At 28.6% G+C, this 24,117-nt stretch overlaps 1 protein-coding gene across 1 annotated transcript in view; it reads left to right on the top strand.

The window, feature by feature from the left end:
- Window positions 1–24,117, top strand: part of LOC123298992 — a 586,059-nt gene that overhangs the window by 544,251 nt on the left and 17,691 nt on the right. Inside the window, exon 4 of the mRNA XM_044881094.1 lies at window positions 7,359–7,492. Coding sequence (XP_044737029.1) covers window positions 7,359–7,492 — 134 coding nt within the window. The remainder of the gene's footprint in view (window positions 1–7,358; window positions 7,493–24,117) is intronic.

Here is a 24,117-nt window from a genome sequence, read left to right as displayed (position 1 = left end):
AAAATATAGAAGCAATACAAAGATTAAAAAAAATTTACTTTGATGCTAATATCATTTTCTAGATACTTTTTATCTAGACATCAGACATCGCACATAAAATATTCAATACAATTACAAATAAATATAAGCATACATTTATTATTGAATTTAAACATTTTAAACTAATTTTCAAAATTGCTTATTTTTAAAATAAAGTTTATTTCTATATACAAACGTCATGTTTTTTCTACTTTTATTAATATAATAATTTATAATATAAATATAATCGTAGAAAATTATTATTACCATGCTTTTAAATGTTAAGCAGCGTGTTCCAAAACTACCGCCTCAGAAGAGTAGAGTTATACAAATATGAGATTCGAGTAAAAAAGTCCTTAAGGAATAAGTTTCGATTTTTGTCCCAAATTTCTAGATCAATTTTTTGTATTTTATAATATAGCTAAACGTAATTACTCTTATTGTGTGTTGTGTATGTTAATCGTTGCTAATTTGGTGGGGGGCTTGACATTACTATTTTCGTGTACCTACAATTTACACTGTTCTAAGTATCTGTCAAATTGTAATGTCAGTGACGTCAGCCAAACAGCTTCCTTCAGTTGACTAGTACTTGGCCAATCCGCATGATCATTATGCGCAATGATGTTCGAGTATTTTTTCTGTAAGGCTCTTCTTTTCTAGAGCGGTAATTTTAAGTCATACAGTATATAATCGTTGAGAATTATTAGCATGCTTTTATAATATGGTATATATTTACAATCTTCATAAACTATATTATATTTTTTTATTTAATTATTTCATTTTTTTATGAAAATATAAAAATTAGAAAATAGAGCTAAAAAAAAAGTATAAATAATTAAAATTGTGCATTTAAAATCTTTTTCTCCTACAAACGGCATAATTCATTACTATTGTAGTTTTCGTATAAATTGGATTCGATCAAAGCTATGAAAAAAATCCAGCTTTAAAAAAAATTTTTTACTAGATAGATAGGCAAAGAAAGCGCTATGAACTTGTGATACTATATTTTGTCAGTTATTTTTGAGAGATAAAATTGGCTAACTAGTGTTTTGAGGTGAACAAGAATCCAATAGTTTGTTAAGGGGATCCCAACCTTTAATGTACCGATCCATATTTCGGAATAAATGCTGTCTTCTAAATGAAAATTTATTGGTGATTGTTTTTCGTTTCTAAGTGACTGTCCAATTTATTTGAAAATAACCTTGCAGTAGTATTAAATAACATTTAAATTAAGATATATATTATACAGGATGTTTTTTTAGAGGTCCACAACTTTAAATTAAAATAAAACAGAGAAAAATATTTTTAATATCGACTGACCTATTTGGAAAATTAATTTTATATCTTTAATGTTTGAATATGATTTCATATGGTCGAACTGAACTATTCATTATGAAATGACACACCAAAATAAATACAAAACAACTGTCTGCCGTCAAAAGAATTATCAAGCAAAAGTATATGGCCAACTCTCACATCTTGAATCTTTTTTATACAATACTTCTGCCGAACCAGTTTCTAGGAAGAAAAAAGCCAGTTCTTTTAACTTATGCTGATTTCTGAACGTATATAAAATTTAAAATGGATTTTAAAATTTCAAAGTAACTTTTGACAACATTTTTTTCTGAATAATTTTCGTGCTTGGTATATTTAGAAAACCTACCTTTCCTAACAAATAGATATTTTTATGAAAAAATACTTTATATCTTTGGTTTTTTTTTGGGTAACTAGATCTGGTGAACATACTGTATATTACTGAGATTACTTAATGAAAATTTTCAAGTAAAATATAAAATAAAAGACTCATTTTAAATACAATATTGAAATGATTCATTTAACATAAATTTAAATAAATCAACTAATGATATTCTACTCTCATATATTTCAACATTTTTTATATACAAAATGTATCAAGAAAGTTGTTAATATGACTAGGGCTACGTAAAGATTAATGAGCTTTATTATTGTGCAGTTTCATTAAAATACATTCAGTAGTTTTCGAAATCACTCAACAAAGCGGGTGGGTAACTGCTAGTATCTGATGTATGGGCTTTATTACTGTAAGGTTTTATGAAAATCCATTCAGTAGTTTTTACATGAAAGAGAAATAATCATTCAATCATCCTCAAAAACTTTCACGATTATGATATTAATAAAAAATAGAAGGTAGATTCAGTAAATAAATGGTGGAAACGCAGATAAATGAGATAGAGTATCAACTGTTTACATATAATATAAATTTATATGCACTTCCACCATATTTATTAAATTCACTCGTTTGAAACAGAAAAAGATTCATTTTTCGTAAACTAGATCGTAGATCGTACTTTTACTAAACTTTTGTTATTTTCCATTAATAAACGCAACTTTTGGGCTCAATAACACAAACATCAAACCAGACGTACGTTGATTTTTAACCCCCGAACTAAAAAAATTAATATTATAAGTTTGACCGCTATATGTGTGTGTGTCTGTGTGTTTGTCTTTTATGTGCGAGCTAAGAGTTTTATACCCCAAAAAACAAAAACATTGCCGATGGTCTTCAAAATCGAATTCAGTGGCGAAAAAACTTTACATAATTTTAACATATAAATAATCACTATGGAAATGAATGGTCAAATAAACATGGGTCAATTCGTTTCAAAAAGTGAAATGGTAAAATAATTTGGTAATTTAAAACAATAATTCAAATGAACAAGTATCCTCTCTAAGTATCCTTTTCATCTCATCTGACCATCACTTTCATATTGATTAATAAAGGCGTGTTATAAGTTTGAAGTGTTTATCTTTTCGTCCGTGTGTTTTTTCAGTGACATCGTAGCTTTTAAACTATCGAATCGACTTGATTGTGAATATTATATAGTTAAGTTACCAAAAATCGGTTTACTATAGATAAATCGCATTTGTCGGGGGTTTTTTAAATTTTGTAAATTTCACATAACAATTTGGATGAGCTCTACGTTTTTATCGCCCGTCTGTTTCATTGTTCGTGTATCCATGTCCTTAAAATAAACTTTTCATGATTTTATTAATACATTCTGTATTTTTAATATAATATCCATGTATATTATATAACGATGAGTAAGTATTTAAATTAAAACATTATTCTGATATTATTTACAAAAGCTCTACAGGCTAAGCTAGCCGAACTAAAAACACTACACCCACACTCAACTACTATATAGAAAATTCTATGTAGAAAACTGACTGTTATACCTTTTTAAATGGATTGAAGATAAAGATAGAATTACTATTTTATTATAATTATATGTACTAAATAAAGATAGAACAAGCATTGATTCAATAATTACTTCTAGATTAATAATAAAGATATTTTAAGAAGAATATGTAAAAAGTAAATAATAGAACGTATAATTATTATTAATTTTAATTACGATTATTATTGGTTTTAATATTACTTATAATGTAGATGTTTGTTTACAGTTTACAACATTTACGTCTTACGATTTACACCCGATATTATTTTAATGCTATCCGATTTTAAAACGTATAACTTTTCATTTATTTTTCTTAACCCGCTTATATTTACATTTTATTTTATTTAACAAACAATATAATAAAATCTAAGATCAATTACCTTGAAAATATTACCTTGAAATAATATTATTTTCAACAGTTCGATGGTGAAATGGTTAGAATGCTCGCTTCTCATACGGAAGTTCGTTAAATCGAAATCCAGCCACGTTCAAAAAAATTTTTTTATTCTTCTTTGGTTACCTAAAAAATACGCAATTTTTTATTTATCTATATTGAAAAATAAGAAAATAAAGATCATTGTATACCTACATACTTTATAAATTGGTCACGCCATCTTGTAAGAGACCGCCCTGTTTTTCGATCAAATGATGATTCACGCCTGTCGTATCAACTGTGTAGTTTCATTAGTACATAAATATAATCAATAAATCGAATAAATCAATCAATATAAAAAATGTATGGTGTGTAAATTGAAGTGTAAGAGATATATTTCGTTTAGTAAATCTCAAAATACATTACCTTTTCGATAAATAAAAGAAAAAATCTTAATTTCTTAAAATATGGATAAAATGAGGTTAAATTTTAATGAATAAATAATTATTAAACTACGCGTTCTAAAGTAATATCTTGAGACAGGCATTTTTAAAACGTATAATCGAGAATGAAATAGAAAATAATTACTTTAAAAATAATAGTGTACAAATTTGTGGTCATATTCTCAACAAGCGTCATTATCAGGCATAAAATAACAACAAGCAGCAATATATTTGTGTCATCAGTGAAATACAACCATCTCTCTCATATTTCCATATTAAAGTCAATAATCCATACCCCGTTAATTTATAACTCAAAAAAATATTTTTATTAAAAAATAAACAAGAATTATCTATATTCGAAATGTCAATTGAAGAAATTAAAAACTTTTTACTTGAGTTTAAAACTGATAGGATCAAAACAATTGATATGATACCAAAATTGAAAAAAAAACCTGTAATAAAATTTTTTTAAATATTATGTAAAATTCAAAGCGTGTTTTATATTTATACCATGTATATATGAAATATACATAATATATTAAGTTTAGTCCCAAGTTTGTAACGCTTAAAAATAATGATGCTAGGAAAAAAATTTTGTCATAGGTGTTCATAACATCACCTAATTAGTCCATTTCCGGTTGTCCGTCCGTCCGCCCGCCCGTCTGTGGACACGATAACTCAAAAACGAAAAAAGATATCGAGCTTATAAATTTTTACAGCGTACTCAGGACGTAAAAAGTGAGGTCGAGTTCGTAAATGAGCATCATAGGTCAATTGGGTCTTGGGTCCGTAGGACCCATCTTATAAACCGTTAGAGATAGAACAAAAATTTAAATATAAAAAATGTTCCTTATCAAAAATTAAACAACTTTTGTTTGAAACATTTTTTCGTAAACATCACTGTTTATCCGTGAGGGCGCCAATTAGGCGGAAATTTTATAATATGTACTATACTTGATTATCAGTTATGTATGTGTCACATCTTTGTATGTGTAATGTGATAAAGAAATCAACACTGACTATGCATGATATTTCAACAATTAACTCAGTCAATTGTTTGTTTTCACTTGTTTAATTTAAGTTTGAGACTGTTAATTTGTGGAATTTATAAAATGGATTTTAAGCAAATAAAAATGTGTTTAATTAATTCAAAGCTTGTGCTGGTCAATATCTATCAAGTCAGGAAATTTAAGGAAAAAATGTTGATATGATCCCACGCTCTGTATTTCATATTACAACTGAAATTATTATCTACTCTTTAGTGTTATAAATCGTGTTTATAATTTATTTATAATTAATTAGTAAAGCATTGCTGTCACCACGAAAATAAAAGAAGTGCCAAAATTTTAATTTATCATTTGATCTGTAAGTGTAAAAGTTCAACAAAAACGATTTCAAAGGCTTATTTTTTAATTTTTTTAATTTAAAGCTTTTTAAAATTCTTTATTAAACTTTGATCGAGTTGAAGTATGTCTGAGAGCGTTTGCTTGCGCGTTAAATACAACTGCTCTCACGTTTCAGACCTTCTTCAATCTTATCTAATTTCAATAATAAAAGAAATATTCAGACGTTTTAAAATCAACTTTTTCGTGACCTTGCTACAAGCTCTTAGCCAAATGTGTATTAGTTTATTTCTTGAAAAAATAATATCATACATATTACTAGTACTTCGTATTACCACTGAAGTATCTCTTTTTTTTTATACCTAAAAGTAGGTAGTAATTTTACCATCAAAAAGGTAGTAAGTCGCAAAAAAATGTTATTTATTTTTTTGAAATTGGATTTAAAAGAGTATATTATATATGAAATGGTAATAATACATATAAATATATTTGTACTTTCTTTTTAAGGGTAGAAAATGGGTACTTTCTTTAAAAAAAAAAGAAATTTCATTTATCTTCAATTTCACTTTGATCATATTGTGAAGATATATATATATATTATTATATGAGTAATTTCACAAAAATTTTCCCATTTCTTCGTTACTTTAAGCAAGTATGAAAAATGAAAAAGAACACGAAAATATTCTGTTGTTTATTATTACATTTTTTTTTATAAGAAAATCATTTTATATGAGATCTTCACGCTACTTCTGTATAAAGTTACTCTTTAAACTCATTATAAAACAAATTATCATTATAATCGGAAAATATCAATTTTTGATTTAATTGGACTGGATTAATATCAATCAGTTTCTACCTTTGGAAATGCAATGTTTGATAATAAACTAGAAAGACTTAAGAAAAAAATTTCAACAGTTTTAGATAATATTTGACAAAATGAAATTTTTGACTAAATTTCACACACGTCTTATAAAATGTTCGCGTATGCTCCAATTCGAATAAGTACCCTTATTTGTTGTTGTTTGAAATATTCTATAAGTACTGTTTCACTTAAAATATAGGAAAACTAATCGAAAAATGTTCGCAGCATTGATTTTTGTTCAAGTTTGTAATTTTACCCGTCAACATTCGCGTCAACCGATCGGTAATCTTTAGGCACTTGATGAGAGATATGCTTACGCGCTCTGCACATACTTAAAATATTTTGCACGTTCACTTATTAAAAATAGTTTGATTACGTGATACATAAAATTATTTTAAGATAAAAAAATTTCAACTAAATATACCATTTGAAAAATTATAGTTATTTATGTTTTAAATCGAGCGTAAGCAAAATGCTCATCACGTGAGTGCTGACGGGTTAAATATTTTTTATTTCCGTCCGTTATCGGAAAATGATTAAAAAATTACCATGCTTTATATTAAACCAATACCTATTTATCATTTCTATCCAATTATGAACCGGAATTAATTTTTAAACGACACTTAAGGTGGAAGATTTCTAGATCACATCGAGATGATTTCAACAAGTTCAATTATAAACTTGGATTGACTTTCAAATGATTCTTATGGGGAAAAGAAGTTTTTTCGATCACCATGAGGTCAAAATATAAATAAAAAATTTCATTATAACTATTTTTTTTTTTTAAATCAAACTTAATTCTCAAAATGTTTTCTAAAAATCTTAAAACGCGTCCAATTATTTATTCTTAATTCTTGTATATCAAACCCAATATTCAATAAACACTCTATACTTTATCATATTTTTTTGTACTACAATTGTATAAAATAAAATGTTCCCAAACCGATTGGTATCAAACCTTGGCCCCAACCAAACATCTGTTACGAATTTCAATCCCTACATATATTTCATATTATATTTGTATTATATATATACAAAATATTTTGAATATCTATATTATAAATGTATTATTATTATTCTTGTATTATTTTATTTTTGCAGATTTACCCCAAGGTGAACCAAAGTTAACATTAGAAAAACAACGTTATAGTATTGGTGAAACATTACGTGGAAATTGTACAGCACCGCCAGCGTTGCCGCCAGCAAATTTAACATGGATATTAAATGGAAAACAGGTAAAATATAATTCATGTTTTATAATAAGTAGATATGTTGTATATATTGTTGTGTACTTGTTTACTTTCAATAACATATAACAATATTATATAATAATTTAATTTTACATATACAGGGTAAATCCACATATATGGTACATTGGTAGATTAAGTATTTTAAGGCGGTCAATTTAATTTAATTTAGTATTTTCATTGGATATACATATATCCAATAGAAGGAGATTTTTGTAAATAAAAAAAAATAATAACAATTAGTCCTGGAGCCATGGCTTATAAATATTCGGGATCACCTAATCTTTGAGACTGCATGTATACTCTTTATGTCTAGTCGACTAATTCTGATATAAGAAAATTTTTGGTTCTTGCCTGGAAAAGTTATTACGTTTGAAAGTTTACCTAGTCACAATAGATTTTTGCAAAAATATCAAAATAATAATACTAGTTTCAAAAGTTTTTGAATCAAAACATTAAAAGTGGAAGAAAAAAACTAGACTCGTACTTTTTTGTAAATAAAGGTATTTCATCTTGTATAATTTTTATTTTAAGTATAATTTTATGAGTAACAAAAATAATAATACTTTCAGGTCTATTGATTTCATGGAACATTGAAATAATGTATGCGTTTTAAAAAAGCTCACTACTTTTATCCAAACAGGCAATCAGACATATTACACGCTTGCATTTATATCGGAAATGATGAAGAAAATATAGGGATAAACAAGCTCTTAGATATCCGACGTCACAAGAAATTTTTTCAACTTACTATTTTAATTTATATATTTTTATTAAACGATACAAAAAAATTCAACCGTGAAGGACTAAATTGTCTGTAATAATAACTTTTTTGTATTTGAAGAATCCCAACAAGTAAAATATTTTTCCTGGAAAAGTGTTCTTTTTCCTCAAAAATTAATATTTAATGAAAAGCGATTAAAAGAAAATAACATTTGCTTATGCCCAACAAAAAAACACATTTACAACACTACCTGTTTGATGTAATTTCATTTATCATATGCCTGGTCCCGGGAACATAAAACTATATTTTTCAAATATATTATTTGTCTCATTTTAAAGCAAACAAGCAATAAATATTTCTTGTTAAAACGAATCAATAAAGGTTAAAATTTATCAAAATGGTCAATTACAATTTTGAATGATGCAAAAATCTCCTACTATTTAAAACATATTTGTATAAGGGTAAGCCCTTATGTATGTAAACTCCGCCTCCTTAAACCACGTGATGTACCAGTTATACAGATTAACCCTGTATAGGATGTTTATATTCGTTGTAAATACCATTCTACAGGGTGTATAAAGTAGGGTTGTAGCCTCAAAGTTTCGCGAAATCGTTAAATAAAACAGAAAGTCGGGATATAGTGAAATTAATCTAATTATATCACGAAATTATAATACTATTCGATATTTTTGATGTTTTATGTTCTCAGTTTTTCCATAATTAAATAGTTAAATATATATACTTCAAGTAATTTTAAAAAAAGCTGCTTATAATTGTCGAATTTGACTGAATATGAAACAATTAATCAAAAAATATTTTTTTTATTGAAATCTGGAGAATTTAGATTGTTATAGGGAGTCGGTAGAGACTACACAATTTTGGGAGACAATTCATACATGAATTTAGTCGGTATTTTAGAAACGACTCATCTAACCTTTAAACGGACCCAATTACGTTAAAGGTAATTGCAACACATATCAGATTTTTTGAAGCCATAAAACTTTTCCTAAATTTTGGAGCATTCAAAAAATAGCATGTTCCTGAAACAAATAATAATAATGATAATTTTCGATCAATCGAAAGCATTTTAATATTTTATTCATCATACAGGTGCTCATAAATTCAATTTAAATTATGTATTACACTTTTTTCCCAATACATATGTTCTCTCTCTTTCCATCACCTCGATATCCAAACCCTAGTGATGCATATTTTATCTAATACATACACACATTCGTATAACATAACAATGATACCCCGATGTCAACTTTATTTGGCCTTTAATTATTCCTCGGATGCACGAGAAAAGAACGCAATTTTTTTCAAAATTTTCATTTTAACAAATATCATTTTCAAGAAAAATGAGCTAATGTTGTTTTTGCCAAGTCGGATTGAAATTTCATGAATGGGGAAAAAAGGCTGGCTTACAAAGACAACTCCGACCGTAAAATGAAAAATTTGTCGAAATATTAATATATTTACAATATCCTAAGACTCTTAAATAAGAGTGAAACACCATAAAACTCTTGTAAGATTCTTTAAAAACACTTCTATGGCCAATCGAATTAGTATTTGATGAAGACAATTAAGGAGCTAAGTACAATAAGGGCGTAATTCCTTTATAGTTGGAAAAAAATAATACATTTTTCTTCTTTTCGAATATTGCATTTTTAATTTTTCAAGAATTTTTATTTCGAAAACTAAGCGCCTACAGAAAAAATCAAAACTCCCCAAAACTGATCAAAAAATATAAAAATATTTTATTTATTGAAAAAATTCAAAATTTTGTACTTTATGCAAAAGTCTACCATTTTAAGGTATCTTAGAGAAAATCTACGGAATAAAGGCTTATGAGCTTGTACATCTTTTTGTATGTGGAGCCGCCAAATTTTAATCGTATAGTCATGAAATTTTTATTTTAGGAAAATAAAACCAAGAATCTTAAACACAAATCGAAGAAAAAAGGATGTTAACGTTATCACGTCCTTATTCGTTTCTCAATTGCAAATGTAGTTAAGCTGTGCTGAAGTTAATTAGAGAGACGCAATAGTTGCACCATCAGAGGAACTTAATAATAATAATGGGGATTAACCTTCATTTCACTGATATATATGCCTATAACAGAAGCCACCCACATCATTATTTGTTAATATTTATTTATTTTATTACATTTATATGTACAATATACATTTATGATGTGGGTGGATTCGGTTATTTCGTTCTTATCCAATCTATGACAATGTGATCAATTCTACCAGCCCATTAATTTAATTTTAACTAGCTGACCCGGCGAACTTTGTTCCGCCTTAATGGCAATAAATAAGCAGTTTTTTTTTTTTAATTGGAAAAAATACAAAAAAAAAATAAAAAAAACATTAATCATTCATAATTATTTCTGTATTTTAGTACATAGGTTGCTCTTCATTTAAGTACCTTGTGATACACGACATTTTTTGTTTTATTATCAGGCGCAAAAACAAACAACGCAGATGGTCTTGCGACCCGTGAACATGCCACGTATAATTGACCATGGGAAAAACATGAATGTTCTAGATTTAAACCACAAACTTTTAAGGATTGGCCATTGTTTAAGGATAAGGATTGGCCAATAAGTTCATCATAGATGGCACCACCGCCGAAATAAATGTTAGTTCAATAAGTTTACCATAGATGGCGCCACCATTGAAATAAATGTTAATTCAATATGTTTACTATAGATGGCACCACCACCGAAACCCAGCCCAGTTATCAAGTCCCACGGGAATGCTGTCGAACGGGATAAAAAATATCCTATCCTATGCCCTTCTCCTTGCTCTAAACTACCTCTCTGCCAATTTTCAGCTAAATCGGTTCAGCCGTTCTTTAGTTATATGTAGTGTAACTAACCCGACTTTGTTTTATATATATAGATTGCTCACACTGCCGTTGCCTGGAACCCGCAACCTATGCCTAAGTAAACAAACAGTTAAAATCTATTGCCTTAGACTATTTAGCCACTTAGGCTTGGAGTAACTTAATATGAATTTAAAAACAATTTACTCACTCAATAAAAGATTACCAACTCTGTATACAAAGCAAATTCACTCAAATACAATTATTGAAGCTCCATAATAATGTCTAGGCTTGTAATAATAGCTTCTACTCGTACAATATATTATACGTAGGTACACAGATATCTAGATAGACATGACAACATAACATAGGTCAAGTCAGAGAGTTGAACAGAACATTGGCTGGCTGGTCGATTGACATATTCCATTAGTGTTGAAATGACAGTGAAATAATGGAATCTATTGTATTGTTATTGTAATATAACAAGAAGCGAACAACCAATATTATTATTTTATATATTCACAAGCTTTTTTTTATTTATAGCAACAAAAAATGTATCATAACAAGGAAAATTATGATGAATTGAGTAAAATTAATGCATCGGATAATTTCCTTCAAGTGAAAAGTTCTTTAGCAACGATGAACGGTTTTATTATAATACATTTTTAGTAGGGCGCATAAATTCTAGTTAAGTAGTCAACATAGTTTACATCGTTACCTCGTAAGCGACCTACATACCACGTTGTAGACTATTCACGTCCCTAATTCAGACAAAGTTATTTTCAGACACAACAAAAAACATAGCCCGAGTTTAGCTAGTATGTTATTAATTTTAATTTTAAAATTATGAAATTCATAATATAATAAAATTCATAAAAACACAGTTATACCAAAGTTATGAGTTTTCACTTCTGTCGGTTGTGCCCATGGCTGTCTTTCCTTTTTTTCCCATTCCCTTCTACCTTTCACATTCTGTGAAAGAGGAAACGATTTAATCAATGTCTTAGCAATTAAAATTTACTATAATGTTTCCGAAAAGTCTCATACTTACAGCTCTCCCCTTTGAATATCTTGAGGGTAAGCATAATGTGAAGCCGAGACGAAGGAATTTTTGAACGATCTTTTCAACGTGTTTCTCAACTAAATAACAATCGTAAACGAAAATATGAAAATTTTAATATAATAAAAAGAAAGAAACAAAAGTTTATATTATTTTTATTTAAAAAACTTAATATAATATTTTAATTAAAAATTTTCCAAAAAAAAAATATTTTACTCCGAAAAAAATACTTTTTGCATTGTTTTTCTTTTTGTTTTTTGTTTTTTACGATAACTTGATTTTGTTGCTAGGTACAAAATCGTAATAATATCAAGTCGTAGTGATTAAGGCTCTTCTATGGAAAATCAATGAATTTCTAGTTGAATAAATTATGATTAACAGAAGCCGTTATAAATATCTTAAAATTTTGGAATCCTGGGAAAGTCAATGAATCTTTATAAAAACTGTGCGACTGCATTGTTTAAAGCTTACTTAAAGAAATTAAAAATTAAAGTTTGTGCGATCTTGTCCAGGGGGTGGAAAAATTTATGCTGAAAATGACAGCGAGAATAGTTATAGAAATGAATTCTAAGCAAAAAGTATCATTGAAACATATTTCAAAAAGTCAATACTTTCCTAGTAATTTGACGTTTTTTGAAAAAAGTTTAACGTACACTTTTTAAATTACTATAAAAAACGTTGAAAATGAAAAAAGTTTCAAGTCATTTGCATAAAAATTGACGGCGTTACGATGAAACAAAGTTTATCGGACGTCACTTTTTATGTTTTATTCAATACAAAAGCGAATTTATCACGGGAACTAAAATTAATCGTCGAAATTTCAGGTTGAAAACAATAACATTTGTACCTAAATGTTATTAAGAATTTTATTTCATTTCAAGTAGATTTTTATATTGTTTGACTGTAATAATATAATAATAACCTACCTTTATAAAATTATAGTCGTCTTATTATACCCACTAATACTACCCTTAACAATTGTATTATCTTTTTGAGAGCTAGACGAAGAAATAAGAGCCCAAAATATACAAGCAAACATAGTTATGAAAAAAAAAAGTTTACGAGTCAATTATCTTTATACAAAAAATATATATATTATTCTACATAGTAATAAGTTTAATTACACCTCATCATAAATATAAAAATTTCGTAAAATACACTCCTGCTCTGAAAAATTATATCGTTTTAGAACAAATTCGATAAAACAGCCAAAAATCAATGAAATTGATACCTTTAATTTATTTAGTCGTTGTAGCAAATATTAGTTTTTCTAAAAAAATTTTTAATGACCTTTGAATCTACACAGTTGAAATCGCACTTTAGTGTTTAAGCTTATTCAACTCACTTTAAGGTCATTCGACCAATGATGCAAAGCAATTGAAACAGGACTGCAACTTGTCGAAGGCCCTTTTATTACGAAAATTTTATATCTGCTATTGTTGTTATACTTTCTGCTTCATCGACGAAAAGTCTCTCAAAATACGCATCTCTTGTTTGCTCAAGTTGCATTCTTCCGCTATTTATACCTAAGGAATCTGACTATAATCTTAATCGTAAGAATGACGTTTTAATGCTTTTCTCCCGATTTACCAAGAAGTTCTGAACCTGCCTTTCATGGGCTCCTGATGATGTGTAAGGTTTGAGACAGTCTCGTTTGCTTCAATCCTACAATTTCTTGGAGTTCACACTGATTTCACTATACCTGAAACACTTCATAAATGTTTAGGAACATATATTTCATAATAACATTACCAGCTAAACATGGCCATGCTTCCGTGTAGCTTCGTTGATATTAATTATTAGGGTAGTAAATGAAAATAATCAAGCGTTCAACCACAGAAATTTAAAAAACGCAAATAAGGATATTTAAGTTAATATCTTAATTTGCGTTTCTGTAAAACATAAGAGAAAAAACGGATTTCTTTGTATTACTATGACGATATCTATGATTATTTAACGAAACTATTATCAAAGCTAATACAACACATGCCACCTATGAATACTAAACGAAATTAAAGGAATGGCATTAATACTCACGGAATGGCATTGAGAGTCACCTATGAATACTAAACGAAAGTATTTGATAATTATATTACATTTTTATCCTTTTTCTCAGTCATTTTTAAATAAATTCCAGGTGAATTTTGGGATACAAATTATATATAAGCATTTTTGGGTATAAATGTAACGACCTGTGAATATTTCAAGTCAATCCATGCTAAATTTTTATATATAAGACTTAATAAGAGTTAATTCATGCTATGATGTCCAAGACTTGTTGATTTTTCCTCATTTTAGGGCAGTACAGTTTTCATAGACAAGAGTGTACATACACACTAGAACAAAAAAAATTTCCTGGTTTTTCTTTTTGTTTTTTATTTTTATTATTATTTTAAATTTAATAATATTCTTCTACATTAGCCATAAATTATGTCACTATGCATACATTTATACAACCGCACTCTGTACCTACTACACACCAGTAAAATGAAGAAGGATAATAAAAAATGGTTTAAAAAATAGAATGAAGTTGTTTTTTTTTTAACATTTATATTATGCGAGTTGTGGTAAATACTGTCTCATTTTGAGGTGAAAATGTCACACAGTTTTTAGTTTTTTTTTATTTTACTTTATATTTTTTATGATTTTTTTTTTTTTTATTAAAAGTGGTAATTTTTGACAGTTAAAATGGTTATATGGGCCTTATTATAAAATATATATTTAAAAAAATATTATTTATATATAGAAATTATTTAATACTATTTTTTATTTCATCGGACGGTCTTTAGAAATCAGCTAAACCACTGTTTAAAAACCAGCTAGTTGGAGCCAGTCAAACTCAACATGCTTCCAAATTGGAAGGTTGTATGTTCGAATATTTGCAATAAGAGTATAGCAACAATTATCTTGGAAAAATTTGTATTTTGTCATTCTATTGCATGTAAAATTGGAGCTGAAATCCAAAAAGATTTCTTCATATGAGCAATGTATATTATATCAATTTTCAATGATATTTTTCTGAAAAATTTGTTTGGCTACCTAAGCTGACTCTTAAACCACATATTTTTTGAGTAAAAGTCTACCTACAAAAAATTTGCAGTCTTTAAATCAAACATTGTTATAATGCTCATACATCGGCATCATTAGATTCGAGAAAACTGCTGTTTCAAAGAAAGGCCATCTAAGACTACTCCCTACGTTCCCCTAAATTGTTGCTGTACATAATTATAATTTATTCGGAAATAAAAGTAATAACAAAATATGAAGTTTCCGTGTAACTTTAGACATTACCGAAGAAGAAGTCAGTCATTGTTGTTGAAAATCATGAATTAAAACAGGCATTTCATTTCAGAAATTACTCACACTTAAACTCGACTAACCATAATGGATTTGGCCTTTAGTACTCACATCAATATCTTCCTGAAACTTTTTCTATTATACACATAGCCATCCACATTAACGGTTGAGATTCCTTTCAACTATTTGTACATTTTTTTTTACTATTGCCATGGTACAAAACTGTAAGCGTTTCAAGCGCTTATGGGTTAACTAGCGCTTATAGATTGAGGTAAAAACCTCCTTTTAAAAAACAAAGTTTTATAGGTAATCTCTATGGCGATACCCATATATGACGACACTAGTGAAACTTCTGAGTCATTTTTTGGATAAAATACTGCTCAAAAAGGAAGTACATTCTCATTTTTGGTGGTGAATGCGATAATTTTCGGTCAGGAAAGTTAAAAAGTCATACCAAACAACTATATAAAATATCATTCATAAATTTTACCAAAACTTGGCTGACTTTCTGTTTGATATGATAAAGTGTTGTCCATCCTCTTTTCATCCATAATATTTATGTTTTCGTAAATGTCTGCTACGTCTACATCCATGTCTAATGTCTATCCGTCCATCCATATTCCCCGTTTATGTATACGATGTTGTCTGTCATATTCATCTTTTACTTTTGTTTCTCAAAATGTACATTGTCTTTTCTTTTTGTCATCGCCATTGTGTGTAATATTTGTATATTTTGTGTGTCAACACTATAACTGTCATGATATTTTCATAATAATAAACTATGTCTGTAAACTCGACGATTCTCTGTTTGAAGTAATAGTCATTCTATGTATAATTCTTAAACTTTATTCTATGAAGTTGAAACAAAACTAAATTTAATTTATTGAATTGGACAATCATTGAAATGTTCCTTCGAGATAACATCCGTGGGAAAATGTAGCAATGACACGTCGATGAAGATTAGAGCATAGTCAAAATACTGTGATCATTGAGCTATTATTTCAAGATAGCGTCTATGTACCGACGAGAATTTCTAGGATACTTAAGGGTCAAATTTTGCTACAGCTAAGGGAAATATCTTATATGTATTATAACTAGAGTATGTAATAACCCACGGAGTAAGTTTTGCATACCAAAATGAAAAGAAAAAGAGAGGTACATTTTACCAAAAATATATATAATTTATTTCCATTATCGGAAATATTTCTTCAATTGATAACCAGGAATCTTGTTGTTCTTCCACAAAAAGCAGATTTTCTTCCTTATATATTATTTAAAGTATCCAAAAATCATAAAATCCACCTCAATTAACAATTGTATGATCTCCAGAATCTTTTGAAACAAAAAGCTTTTCGTTTACGATTTTAGACAATATCTCAAAAAATACTCATCGAATCGTTTAATGAACAAGATTCTTCTAGTTTTTGGATCAAAATTTTTTTATGATTTTCTCGAGTTTTTCGAAGAGGTTATGAAAATTGTGGAAATTCGAGGAAAATTTTCGATTTACGATAGGAACAAAAATGGGATCAGTTTATCAATTATACAAGTAACTTTTAAAATAAGGACAAAAATCATTTCCACAGTGTGATATCTTTGAACAAATTCAATCGACATCTCATAAATTTTATTTCAATAATGAACTAGATTTGGGTGTTTTTGTTAGTGCGGTAACGGCCCTGTAGACAAAGAAACAAAATCAAAATCCTCAAGATTTTCCCCTCAAAACTTTATGCATCCACTCTTAAAGTGTCTTAAGTAATATAATATACGAGCTCACGGTCTAAAAATGTGCTGCTTGGGAAAAATCAGGCTAAATAAATCATTAAGATTTAATTTTGTTCGTTATGTAACTTGTACATCTTATCTGTAGTAAAATTGCCTATAAGTAAATAGAAAGTGTATTTTACAAGTATCAAATTTTGCACGGGTCAAGCTTGTTTTATCTCTAATTAGCGACCCTTCTTCAACTACATAATCATTCATATATTCAATATACATTACTAAAAGTCTAAATCTCTTCTTCATAATTCAATAGAATTTAAATATCACATGCTTATAGTATTATACATATTAAAAGCAATGCTTTTCACACTTTCATGAAACGTACATGAAACAAAATATAGAAACATAAATGTCACAGTATAGCACCCACAAAACTTAAGATTTCAGTACTCTTAGTTGAGTTTATTTTGTAATATTATTGTTCATATTAAAACCTAGAAACACAACAATGTATATAGCACAAACGTATATATCTATAACAATGAAAATGAAATGTCTTTTGTATTTGGTATATAACTTGTACTTAAAATACAAGAATTATGTTGTTAATGTTTAATCAGATTCAATTCTAATCAAGAAAATGTAGTCATTAATTGTAGTAATAATTAATTCTAGTTTAAATTGTAGTACTTTACTAAATTTCAAAAGCTATTTATTCATATTTACGTAAAATCTAACAGTCAAATGTTCGAACGCATTCTCCGTCCCACAATCCGTCCCTTGATGACGCCAGTAAGTTAAAAAAATTAATTTTTGTCATAACACACCCAAATTTTATCCAATTTGAACGAAATTTTTTTAGAAACCCACTAATTTTAGGTCACACTTTCCATCAATGTTATTTTTTCCCTACTATTCACCTTTGTGCGAAGTAACCGCACCACGACTCCACTATCTTGAAAAGTACTACAGATAGGTTAAATTTAACCACAAATTTGAAAAGCATGGCATAAATATTAGTAGAATTACATATTTTTCTGCCAAAATTGGATATAATTTAGGTGTGATAGAGCAAAATTCAATTTTTTTGATTGATGACGTAATAAAGTTTAAAAAATTTGATTTTTGTCATAACACACCGAAGTTTTATCCAATTTGAATGAAATTTTTTTTGAAAACCACTTATTTTGAGTCATACTTTCCATCAATGTTTGTATTTTTTCGCTACTGTTCACCTTTGTGCGAAATAACCGCACCACGACTCCACTATCTTGAAAAGTACTACAGATAGGTTTAATTTAACCACAAATTCGAAAAGTATGGCCCAAAACTAGTAGAATTACATATTTTGTCTGCCACAAAACCGTACATATATATTACCTGTGTAAAACAATCCCTACGATTATTTCGAGCGTTATAAAAAGGGGATAAGTGAAAGCAAGGGAGGTGGAGGCTATAATACGGTGGTCTTTATCAATCTTTACTTCCAAATCCAGCGAAGCGGATGGAATCATGCTAGTATTAATATAATATTGTGAAAACAACATACATATATAATGATTTTAATTGAATATGCTTACATCGTAGGTATGGATATGAATGTAAACATAACATTTTAAATGTTTACATTTAAGATTTAATATTTGAATTGAAAACCGCAGACAATGTTTATTGTATGAATCCAATCTCTTCATAAAATTTAATGTTAAATATATAAAATATGTAAATAAAAGGCATAAAATATTTTTAGGGCTTAAAAACAATTATATTGAACCTTGAACTGTCAAAAACCAGCCTACCATCTTACAAATATGTACCAAAATTATTATGGACAACGACATTGCTTGAATTTAAGGTAGTTCGAGCACCAAGGCAATTTTAGATTTAGGGTTGAAATTACTTGTACCTTATTTTCATTTTGATGATGAATTTTGTTATAACTTCATGAATGTAGACGAAAACAAAGAATAAAATTTTTCGATATCTACCTTGGTTTTCGAAATATCGAAAGCTAAATAATGCAACTAAAATTTCGATATTTAGAAAATTATTCCAGAATCTTTCTAGAATGTATTTCAAGTCAATAAATTTCAATACATAAGAATTTGGTTAAACATTCAGACTAAACGACATTAAGTCAGTGACAACCAAATAAAGTAAATGGTTATTTTTTAATTCAATTATCGAAAAAAACTGATAAAGTTCGTTGCTCCACCATTTCGCTCCCTTTTTTTATTAATAAAAAATCGAATTTATTGAATTATATATGGACATTAATAATGTCACGTATATTCAATAAAATAAGTATATAACTATCGAGGTATTGCATCGGAAAAAGGTTTTTTTTTTCTCTAATCGTAGTATGTGATATTTTCAATGTAATATTCAAAACCTTTATCAAATCTGTGTAGACAATCCTTCCGATAATATCAAAGAAATTTGATAGCTTTTGTTGAATTTTTTTGATTAGATTTTAACAATCAATGAGATTAGACACCCTAAATAAAAGAAAGTCATTTTTTAGGAACATATTGTTAAATGTGAATTCGACTGGCCTCATCAGTAACCAGTTTTCGCCGCTGGTTTTTAAAGAATAATTGCAAGTTACTAAACAGATTCTCCCAATTAAAAGAAAGGAACAATTATGAAAATTTAAAAATACAGTTTTTTGAAAGAAGGATCAATTTTTGAAGAAGTAAAACACGGTGTGATTTGAAATAATGTTGTTTTAATCTGCTCTCTGGAACCCATATCTATCGTCATTCCAGAGATATTGTAGAATATTTTTTTTGTGTTCCTGAATTCAAACGTAAATCTGAAATATGATTTCAAATATTCCCTGTAATTGAATTGCCACTTAGTGTGTTAGCCCATTGTTTCGTTCCTAAAATTGAAATTTATATGCAAAACACTTTTATCGTAAAAGATAAACCACTCAAATAAAGTCTAGTTATTCATTTTTTGAGAGAGAAAATGAAAAACAAAAGCAAATTAAATAACGCCCTTTCGAAAGAAAAAAAAAACATACAGAAAAAAAAAAATATAAATCATTTAAATTATTAGCACATAAATCAATTAAAAAAATATTACATTATTATCTTAAGAGAGTAAAAGATGTAAGAGTTTCATTTTCCCCGCTTTTTCGTTGTTGCTTTTCTATATATTCTCCAGAAATATATAGAAAAAAATGTAAATGTATATCAGATGCAGAAACGAAAATACTTTTGAACGGAATATTGTTTTATGCTTCTCTACTATACGCAATCAATTTATGAGCCGGGTATTTCACGATTTTTCGCATTATTCTAGCCATAATATATGAGACGAGACAAAAACAATGCAAATTAAATTGTAAAGGGATTAAAAACAGAGACATTGAAAATCCGTCAGAGAGCTGCTACTTTCTATCGGAATTTCTGTAACTCAGACAAAAAGAATTGACGTTGAGAAAAGTAAAGATGAAGGTAATAAAAAAAGAAAATGTCTATGAATATGATAAAATTCTTTAAGCTTTGTTTCCTTAAATTATTTTGTAATCAAGTGATATTCATGCGATATGAACAATTACCTAAGCCTGAATTATTATGACGTTGCTTGCTGTTTCGCTATTTTAGCGATGGTTTTCTTTTCGCTACTCGGTTCGGAGACAATTCCACTGCTGTCACACATAGTTTTATGTCTTTTAAGTGATTTGGGTGACCCTATCACAAATATGAATATACTTTTCCGAAGTTAGAGGCCAGAAATTCAACCCTAAGTATGAAAAAATTCCATTTCCCCCACCCAGTGTTCAAAATCATATTACATCAAAAATTAGTTTTGTTTAATCGCTTTTTGACTCTACCCGCCCACCATGCCATTCGGTAAAATTTTAAAAAAAAACTGACTTTTTTAAATTTTTACGTAATAATGATTTGTAATTTTACCGTAACATCGAAGGAATAATAATAATAATGCAGGTGTGAACTTTGATATTGAAAACCCGGTATTCTGGTGAAAATTTATAAGTAAGTGAAACAACAATTTTTCATATTTTTCATTCTATTTTCCTAAAACATACACAATATTCTTACCAAACAACAGTACTTGAAAATGTTTTCATAATAACATTACCCTGGATAATAAATTTATCGTTACAACTTATCGTACTGACTTAGAAAGAAGACTTCTTTTCTTTCTTTGCTATCTATGTTCTGTTCTCATACATATACAATGTGATATGATATTCGCCCGTTCACAGACTGTCCCCGTTGTCTACGTCTGTCCGTCTCTCCAGTTCGAATGTCATCTTTTTGTTGTTAGAAGAAACGAAACATTTGAAAATTTGATTTAATAACCGGGTAAAAAGTTAGAAAGTATTGTCTGTGTGGATAAAACTGTGAAAGATATTTTTACTTTGAAATGATGAAATAAAGAACTATGTAGTTCGGTTTAACATCGAAGCATTATTATTTTCGAGAGTTAAAGGGTTCGGTTTTAGGTTATTATTTTGTAAGCATTTTAAAATGAGTTTAAAAATTAAAAAGGACACGCGAATGATACTACTACTAGTTTCATTGGTACATTATTTTCAAAGGAAACGGGTATTCCAAACTAAATTTTGGATAAATTTCAAGGCGAATTCAACGATTACTGACTGAATATTTCGAAACTCTTATCGCCTACATTGAAATAAGCATTTTTGTGCCTTTTTAGGTCAAAATAAACTTGATAATGATGAAACAAATTTTTTTGAATTTTTCATTTTTTCTAAAGGATACCTTAAGAAAACAGCAACAAAATTTTTGCTTTCGATTAGGATAAAAACAGTTTCAGAGTAATTTTGACACACTGAAAACGCTGCCGTCAACCAAAATGGGATCAGATTTGTGATTTGACAGATGCCAGTCACAAATGGTTATAGATCCTAATTAGGAGAGTTGTGAATCCAATATCTTTAAATACGTATTTTTTGAGCTTTTAATGCCATTTAAAACAACTTCGAGATATAAGAACATCTCATCTGAGTTCTGTTACGGCATCTTTTTGAGAAGGTAGAAAGAAACAACACATTTAAATGCAAAAAGGCAAGAATATCTTCCTTTTTCTTCGCCATACAAGTTCACTTTTCTATGTATGTTCGTTCCCTTTAGAGAAATGATGATAGATACCTTGTACTCACCATTTTAATACAGAATGGAGCTACCGACAAGTATATTACAAGATCGAGTAAATATGACCCTCACAGGGCATGCCAATAAATTTCTGGTTAGGTAGACTATAGTTCTCATACTGTCAACAATTTGCAACTAAACCCGTAAATATCTTTAACCTACATATTAAGCCTACTCCATTTTGACTAAGACAAATATTTCCAGAATAATATTGAAAGAGAGATCAGAAAATCTCCATTCTCTCAAAACTCTCTTCCCTTTTCCAGTTGCTCTAAGCATTTTACTGTAAATCTAATGGGCGCAAAGTCTCGTATTTAGTAAATCTATTGGGGTCGAAGTCTCTCCTACCCTCTTTATATGCTTTCGAGAAGTATCCTCTCCAAGTTTTCTCGCCAAAGTTAGCCGAGGTTAAACACTCACTGCCGTTGATCTTATTTCGCAAGTACTTCCTTGCCATGGCATCGAAACAGCTGCGGCGATAACTCTATGTTAATGATTATTTTGTCGTTGAAAAAAACGTTTCTTAAAAGTTTCAAAAGCAACTGAACTACACGAGTAATCACGTGAATGTGCAAAAAAAGCTCTTCTGTACTCATCTAGGTGTCTGGTGTTGTCTTTGGCTCGGGTACAAAAGCAGTTTTAGCGAATATGGATAAGGCAAGATGAAGACAGGCGAAACACCAAAAGTATCACCTCCGCAATGTTCTATAAATTTTATTTTAATTTTCGAGACGAATACACTATCTTTCTATATAGACAGGTAATATATAACTACTCATACAGGTAGATAAAGTATACGATATGAGTTAAGGAATAGGAATACTTTAAAAACCAAAAAAGAGCTTTTTATTCCTCAAAAAAACATAATTCACTTGAAATAGAAACGAACTAACCGTGAAAGTTCTTCTTCACTTTACCACACATACACTCTTTATATATAGTGTGTTGTGTCACGGATGTAAGAGTATGAGAACCAGGAAGGTGAACTCTTTAAGACGTACGTACTGACAACGTACGACTTACCTCCAACCATTACTAACATACAATATTCATTCACTGTAGGTAGAATAGAAGAAGTTCACTTTGTGTTATGATGAGTTTAAAGAATTCTACAATTTTTCTACAATTTAATAATAATATTCGAGGTTAGTACCTGGTGGTACATAAAATGTTTCCACTCAATCAATTGGTTAATGGCATACCATGTTTTACTTTCCAGTTTCGGTTGTTCGCCTGAATATCTATCGATCCGTTCGTCATCACGATGACTCTAAAACGAAAAGAAATATAATGTTAAAATTTTTAAAGCGAGGTCAAGAAGCAAAAAGTGTGTGAATTCGTAAACAAGCAAAATAGGTTAATTGGATCTTGAGTCCGTGGAACCCATCTAAACCGTCAGAGATAGAAAAAAAGTTTTAGTATAAAAAATGGTACTTAATAAAAAATAAACAGCTTTTGTTTGGGATATTTTTTCTTAAACATTACTGTTTACTTGGGAGAGCTCAAATTAGATTAGACCATTATATAGTATGTACTATATGGGAATATCATTTATGTGTGTGTGTGTTTGTGTGTGTGTGGCACCACAGTCGTGTTATATAAACAAGACAGTGGCTATCTGAGAATGACTTTCTTTCTTTACTTCTATTAAGTAAAAAAAAACACGATACACGTAACCAACACAGTCTACTCATGGTATTTCAACAATTAACTTAGTCAACTGTTTGATTTCATTTCTAAATAAGAATGAAATTTGTTTTTAAGTCAAGTAATATTGAAAACACGTCGATAAAAAAGTTCAAAAGAAGAAAAAAACATGTTT

The sequence above is a fragment of the Chrysoperla carnea genome, chromosome 4 (genome assembly GCF_905475395.1).
Source record: "Chrysoperla carnea chromosome 4, inChrCarn1.1, whole genome shotgun sequence".
Classification (NCBI taxonomy): Eukaryota; Metazoa; Arthropoda; class Insecta; order Neuroptera; family Chrysopidae; genus Chrysoperla; species Chrysoperla carnea.
This window is presented reverse-complemented; position numbering and strand designations above follow the sequence as displayed.